Source organism: Polyodon spathula, chromosome 40 (genome assembly GCF_017654505.1).
Source record: "Polyodon spathula isolate WHYD16114869_AA chromosome 40, ASM1765450v1, whole genome shotgun sequence".
Classification (NCBI taxonomy): domain Eukaryota; kingdom Metazoa; phylum Chordata; class Actinopteri; order Acipenseriformes; family Polyodontidae; genus Polyodon; species Polyodon spathula.
The window spans coordinates 2725711-2733315 of NC_054573.1; the positions used below are offsets into that span (position 1 = coordinate 2725711).

The following is a 7605-nucleotide window of genomic DNA, read 5'->3' on the forward strand; positions in this document are numbered from 1 at the left end:
CTGCACCTGTACCAGGTAACTATACCACTCACCTGAGCATCGCACTGCACCTGTACCAGGTAACTGTACCACTCACCTGAGCCACTGCACCTGTACCAGGTAACTGTACCACTCACCTGAGCATCGCACTGCACCTGTACCAGGCAACTATACCACTCACCCTTGCCAGGTAAGAATGCCACCCACAATTCTCTCTGTCATGTCCTCCCCCTAGGTGAGTCCGGAGCAGACGTACCTGTCCCCCATTGACCTCCTCAAAGTCCGCCCTGTCCTCTACACCCCGGCCTACTCTGCGCAGAGGGAGGTGGTGATTCGCGGTCGCCTGGCACCGGGGCATTACATCATCATCCCGTCCACCGCCTCGGCCAATCAGGAGGGAGAGTTCATCCTGCGCGTCTACACTGAGAAGGGCAACGGAGCAACGTGAGGGGGGCAACTAGATATGGGGGGGGGGCATGTTTTTTAATCCTGAGCTTCTATTTTGATTGTGTCTCTCGCTCATCTTCTTTCAGACCTGCAGACAAGGCTGTGACTGACTCCCACAAAGCGGTGAGCTACTGAGCCTTTATACTCTGTTACCCCATCTCTCTCTCTGTCTGGCAGGACCCTGCTCCCTCCCTCTCCTCTAACCCTCTTTCTCTCTGTCTCTCAGGACCCCGCTCCCTCCGCCTCCTCCCCCCTCCCCTCCCTTGATGCAGTCCAAGATCTCTTCAAGCAGCACGCCAAGCCCGTGAGTCACCCCAACCATTGTTATGCCAGATTGTTTTCCTTGAACTATCCTGGATTATTATTATTATTCCAGATTGTTTTCCTTGAAGAGTTTTCCAGGATTATTCCGGACTGTTTTCCCTGTTTTCCCTGCAGGGGGGGGTGTGCGGAGCGGCCGAGCTGCAGGCTGTACTGAAGGGGGCAGTCCGGTGCGGAGGTGAGCAGGGGGTCAAACCCCATGGCCAGGGGTCAGGGGTCAGCGCAGATGCAGTTTTATTTTGTTCTGATGCTTTTAGTAACACTGCTTCTTTCAAAAAAGTACTTTTAATAATAATAATAATAATAATAATAATAATCAGGACACTGGGTCAAAGATATAAACTTGCAGGGGAGTTTTTAACCTTGTCTGTCTGTTTCCTGTTGGTTGCCGTGGCAGCACTAGCGAACAGCGCAGAGGGATTCTGTCTGGAGCGCTGCAAGAGCATCGTCTCGCTGATGGACGTATCCTTCCGCCACAGAACTAGGGAAGAGTGGAATATTAGGGTTATAATAATAATAATAATATATTCATGTTATAATATATTTGAATGCAGTTCAGGTGTGATTGACAGGGCACAGACAGTGGGCGTGTTCCTTGACAGGCGTGATGTCACAGACTCGCGGATTCGGGAGGCTGGAGTGGGCGGAGTTTTGCGACCTCTGGGTGAAGTTCAGCAGGTGGACGGTGAGGTCATCACTTATTAATGAGGGGGCTGGGCTGCAAACAGTTAAGTCCTCAGATCTTATTTTACCAGCTGACAGATATTCTAGACAGACATGGATAGCAGCTTTGAAATAAGTAATAATAATAATATTAATAATAGTAATACCCATCCATAATCATCTTTTGGCGACCTCTCATTGGCTGTCCCCATTCTCAGGTGATCTTTGTGCATTTCGACAAGAACCAATCAGAATCCCTGGATTACCCTGAGATCATCCCAGCACTGCAGGGGGCAGGTACTGGCGGCGGGGCTTAACACACTCCTCTCTGTCCCTTTTTATCGCAATTCAAATTCCCGTTGAAATTGTGCTACAGTAGCACCAGCTCTCCACCAGGTGGGAATGTGTATTGCTCTAGTCAGTAGAATCCTGCTGACCGGGAATCTGTATCTGCGCTCGCTTGTTCTTGTCTAGGGCTGCAGGTGGATGACTTTGTGCTGCAGCTGATCGGCCTCCGATACACTGACCCGGACCGCACTGTCAGCTACCCAGCATTCCTGTGCTTTATGCTCAAACTGGACACCATGATCCGTGAGTCGCTGGGAGGACTGGGAGAGGCTGGGGGAGACGGGGAGAGACACACACACACACACACACACACAGTGTAATCTCCTCTAACTGCTTCCTTTCCACAGGGAGATTCCAGACTCTGGACCAGCTGGGAAGTGGTTCGGTCAGCCTGAACTACCGGCAGGTAAGCGGGGGTCGCTTGGAATGTACCAACTACCTGCCTGCTTGCGGTTTCTTTCTTTCTGTCTTTCCTCCTTTCCTAATAAAGATAATCTCTTTCTTTCTTTCTTTCTTTCTTTCTTTCTTTCTTGTCTTGTCTCTAACTCCTGTCATATTTCTCTTGTGTTTCACAGTGGCTTCACATGACTATGTACAACTGAGACCTGCTGGAGGATGCAGTCTGTCTGTCTGTCTGTCCGTCTGTCTGCCTGCCCAGCTAATCAATAAAGCTGTTCTGAACCTTGTTGTCCTTGTCTTTAATGAGTTCATGTCACTGGTCTCAGACAGACAACCGACAGGGACGCTCCTAAAACTGTAGTTGCATAATCTTAACCACAAGAGGGAACAAGAGCTACTGCTTGAGAAGTTGCACTGTTTTGAAACCATTTAAATTGTGATGCTTAAAGTTTAAAGCAGAGCAGTGTTTGGGCTCTAGTGCCTTCATCAGTGTTACTGAAACTAAACTGAGTCAAGCAGAGCAGCGTTTGGGCTTATGCTTGGTTGCTAAGCACCCCCTTCCCCCACACTCTCAGACAGGCCCCATCCTAATCAACACTGTTTTCCAGGCAATGACCAGCCACTCCTGAACTTCAGGAATGTCCAGACATTAAAACACAGATGTGATCTCCTCCCCTCCCCTCCCCTCTCCCTCCCTCCCTCCTAGGGCTGTTCTCTCTTCACCATCGCGTACGTTCCCCAATGAGGCTTACTCCGAACATTCTAAAGATTTCTTAGGCAAGAGTGCTCACGAACTAACGACCGGAAGAGAAAAAAAAGAAAAAAAAAAAAAAAAATATATATATATATATATATATATATATATATATATATATATATATATATATATATAAGTGTGCTCATGTACTGCATCTCAAGCAAAATACAGTACTCTTAACTATAGACCTCTATACAGCTCTGCAGTGTTGAGAGTGGAGTTCTCCTATAGACCTCTATACAGCTCTGCAGTGTTGAGAGTGGAGATCTCTTTCCTATAGACCTCTATACAGCTCTGCAGTGTTGAGAGTGGAGATCTCTTTCCTATAGACCTCTATACAGCTCTGCAGTGTTGAGAGTGGAGTTCTCTTTCCTATAGACCTCTATACAGCTCTGCAGTGTTGAGAGTGGAGATCTCTTTCCTATAGACCTCTATACAGCTCTGCAGTGTTGAGAGTGGAGCTCTCTTTCCTATAGACCTCTATACAGCTCTGCAGTGTTGAGAGTGGAGTTCTCTTTCCTATAGACCTCTATACAGCTCTGCAGTGTTGAGAGTGGAGATCTCTTTCCTATAGACCTCTATACAGCTCTGCAGTGTTGAGAGTGGAGATCTCTTTCCTATAGACCTCTATACAGCTCTGCAGTGTTGAGAGTGGAGTTCTCTTTCCTATAGACCTCTATACAGCTCTGCAGTGTTGAGAGTGGAGTTCTCTTTCCTATAGACCTCTATACAGCTCTGCAGTGTTGAGAGTGGAGATCTCTTTCCTATAGACCTCTATACAGCTCTGCAGTGTTGAGAGTGGAGCTCTCTTTCCTATAGACCTCTATACAGCTCTGCAGTGTTGAGAGTGGAGTTCTCTTTCCTATAGACCTCTATACAGCTCTGCAGTGTTGAGAGTGGAGTTCTCTTTCCTATAGACCTCTATACAGCTCTGCAGTGTTGAGAGTGGAGATCTCTTTCCTATAGACCTCTATACAGCTCTGCAGTGTTGAGAGTGGAGTTCTCTTTCCTATAGACCTCTATACAGCTCTGCAGTGTTGAGAGTGGAGTTCTCTTTCCTATAGACCTCTATACAGCTCTGCAGTGTTGAGAGTGGAGTTCTCTTTCCTATAGACCTCTATACAGCTCTGCAGTGTTGAGAGTGGAGTTCTCTTTCCTATAGACCTCTATACAGCTCTGCAGTGTTGAGAGTGGAGTTCTCTTTCCTATAGACCTCTATACAGCTCTGCAGTGTTGAGAGTGGAGATCTCTTTCCTATAGACCTCTATACAGCTCTGCAGTGTTGAGAGTGGAGATCTCTTTCCTATAGACCTCTATACAGCTCTGCAGTGTTGAGAGTGGAGTTCTCTTTCCTATAGACCTCTATACAGCTCTGCAGTGTTGAGAGTGGAGATCTCTTTCCTATAGACCTCTATACAGCTCTGCAGTGTTGAGAGTGGAGATCTCTTTCCTATAGACCTCTATACAGCTCTGCAGTGTTGAGAGTGGAGATCTCTTTCCTATAGACCTCTATACAGCTCTGCAGTGTTGAGAGTGGAGTTCTCTTTCCTATAGACCTCTATACAGCTCTGCAGTGTTGAGAGTGGAGATCTCTTTCCTATAGACCTCTATACAGCTCTGCAGTGTTGAGAGTGGAGATCTCTTTTCTATAGACCTCTTACAGCTCTGCAGTGTTGAGAGTGGAGTTCTCTTTCCTATAGACCTCTATACAGCTCTGCAGTGTTGAGAGTGGAGTTCTCTTTCCTATAGACCTCTATACAGCTCTGCAGTGTTGAGAGTGGAGATCTCTTTCCTATAGACCTCTATACAGCTCTGCAGTGTTGAGAGTGGAGATCTCTTTCCTATAGACCTCTATACAGCTCTGCAGTGTTGAGAGTGGAGTTCTCTTTCCTATAGACCTCTATACAGCTCTGCAGTGTTGAGAGTGGAGATCTCTTTCCTATAGACCTCTATACAGCTCTGCAGTGTTGAGAGTGGAGTTCTCTTTCCTATAGACCTCTATACAGCTCTGCAGTGTTGAGAGTGGAGATCTCTTTCCTATAGACCTCTATACAGCTCTGCAGTGTTGAGAGTGGAGTTCTCTTTCCTATAGACCTCTATACAGCTCTGCAGTGTTGAGAGTGGAGATCTCTTTCCTATAGACCTCTATACAGCTCTGCAGTGTTGAGAGTGGAGATCTCTTTCCTATAGACCTCTATACAGCTCTGCAGTGTTGAGAGTGGAGATCTCTTTCCTATAGACCTCTATACAGCTCTGCAGTGTTGAGAGTGGAGTTCTCTTTCCTATAGACCTCTATACAGCTCTGCAGTGTTGAGAGTGGAGATCTCTTTCCTATAGACCTCTATACAGCTCTGCAGTGTTGAGAGTGGAGATCTCTTTCCTATAGACCTCTATACAGCTCTGCAGTGTTGAGAGTGGAGTTCTCTTTCCTATAGACCTCTATACAGCTCTGCAGTGTTGAGAGTGGAGATCTCTTTCCTATAGACCTCTATACAGCTCTGCAGTGTTGAGAGTGGAGATCTCTTTCCTATAGACCTCTATACAGCTCTGCAGTGTTGAGAGTGGAGATCTCTTTCCTATAGACCTCTATACAGCTCTGCAGTGTTGAGAGTGGAGATCTCTTTCCTATAGACCTCTATACAGCTCTGCAGTGTTGAGAGTGGAGATCTCTTTCCTATAGACCTCTATACAGCTCTGCAGTGTTGAGAGTGGAGATCTCTTTCCTATAGACCTCTATACAGCTCTGCAGTGTTGGGAGTGGAGTTCTCTTTCCTATAGACCTCTATACAGCTCTGCAGTGTTGAGAGTGGAGATCTCTTTCCTATAGACCTCTATACAGCTCTGCAGTGTTGGGAGTGGAGATCTCTTTCCTATAGACCTCTATACAGCTCTGCAGTGTTGGGAGTGGAGATCTCTTTCCTATAGACCTTCAGCGGCGTCTTCAGTTCATTAATAACCTCAATAAACCAAGCGATCGCGGTACCGATTTCACCCAATTAAACACATCCTCGTACTTTCCGGTGATAAGTGCTAGATCACGCCACTACATTGATAAGTGCTAGATCACGCCACTACATTGATAAGTGCTAGATCACGCCACTACATTGATAAGTGCTAGATCACGCCACTACACTGATAAGTGCTAGATCACGCCACTACATTGATAAGTGCTAGATCACGCCACTACATTGATAAGTGCTAGATCACGCCACTACATTGATAAGTGCTAGATCACGCCACTACATTGATAAGTGCTAGATCACGCCACTACATTGATAAGTGCTAGATCACGCCACTACATTGATAAGTGCTAGATCACGCCACTACATTGATAAGTGCTAGATCACGCCACTACATTGATAAGTGCTAGATCACGCCACTACATTGATAAGTGCTAGATCACGCCACTACATTGATAAGTGCTAGATCACGCCACTACATTGATAAGTGCTAGATCACGCCACTACATTGATAAGTGCTAGATCACGCCACTACATTGATAAGTGCTAGATCACGCCACTACATTGATAAGTGCTAGATCACGCCACTACACTGATAAGTGCTAGATCACGCCACTACACTGATAAGTGCTAGATCACGCCACTACACTGATAAGTGCTAGATCACGCCACTACACTGATAAGTGCTAGATCACGCCACTACATTGATAAGTGCTAGATCACGCCACTACACTGATAAGTGCTAGATCACGCCACTACACTGATAAGTGCTAGATCACGCCACTACACTGATAAGTGCTAGATCACGCCACTACACTGATAAGTGCTAGATCACGCCACTACACTGATAAGTGCTAGATCACGCCACTACATTGATAAGTGCTAGATCACGCCACTACATTGATAAGTGCTAGATCACGCCACTACACTGATAAGTGCTAGATCACGCCACTACACTGATAAGTGCTAGATCACGCCACTACACTGATAAGTGCTAGATCACGCCACTACATTGATAAGTGCTAGATCACGCCACTACATTGATAAGTGCTAGATCACGCCACTACATTGATAAGTGCTAGATCACGCCACTACATTGATAAGTGCTAGATCACGCCACTACACTGATACAATTTCTTATTTAACATTCAAACGAGTTCATTGTACTGGTCAGAGTAGCTGCTAAACTGGATCGACGAGTTTGTCAAAGGTAAAACTGGTTTTAAGCACGATGTTTTTACTGGGCTTTATTACGCTTTACTGTGGAAAACAGTTTTATAAGGGTTCATTTACTTTACCATGGTTTATTTTGTAATATGCTTACCCTCTGTGTGCTTTACAATGCTTCCCTATGCTTTACCAGACCTCTTTGTGCTTTACAATGCTTCCCTATGCTTTACCAGACCTCTTTATGCTTTACAATGCTTCCCTATGCTTTACCAGACCTCTCTGTGCTTTACAATGCTTCCCTATGCTTTACCAGACCTCTCTGTGCTTTGCAATGCTTCCCTATGCTTTACCAGACCTCTCTGTGCTTTGCAATGCTTCCCTGTGCTTTACCACACCTCTCTGTGCTTTGCAATGCTTCCCTATGCTTTACCAGACCTCTCTGTGCTTTACAATGCTTCCCTATGCTTTACCACACCTCTCTGTGCTTTACAATGCTTCCCTATGCTTTACCAGACCTCTCTGTGCTTTACAATGCTTCCCTATGCTTTACCAGACCTCTCT

General features: G+C 46.0%; 1 protein-coding gene across 2 annotated transcripts in view; it reads left to right on the forward strand.

Annotated features, from left to right (window-relative positions):
• The window catches only part of zgc:85932 (uncharacterized protein LOC405875 homolog), an 11645-nt gene extending 9202 nt beyond the window's left edge, over positions 1-2443 (forward strand). For both annotated transcript variants that reach the window (XM_041236470.1, XM_041236471.1), the window contains exons 12-21: positions 215-423; positions 513-549; positions 653-730; positions 865-925; positions 1145-1209; positions 1364-1432; positions 1629-1707; positions 1885-2001; positions 2106-2164; positions 2334-2443. In XM_041236470.1, coding sequence (XP_041092404.1) covers positions 215-423; positions 513-549; positions 653-730; positions 865-925; positions 1145-1209; positions 1364-1432; positions 1629-1707; positions 1885-2001; positions 2106-2164; positions 2334-2360 — 801 coding nt within the window. In that variant the 3' untranslated portion in view covers positions 2361-2443. The remainder of the gene's footprint in view (positions 1-214; positions 424-512; positions 550-652; positions 731-864; positions 926-1144; positions 1210-1363; positions 1433-1628; positions 1708-1884; positions 2002-2105; positions 2165-2333) is intronic.
• The last annotated feature ends 5162 nt before the right edge of the window (positions 2444-7605 follow it).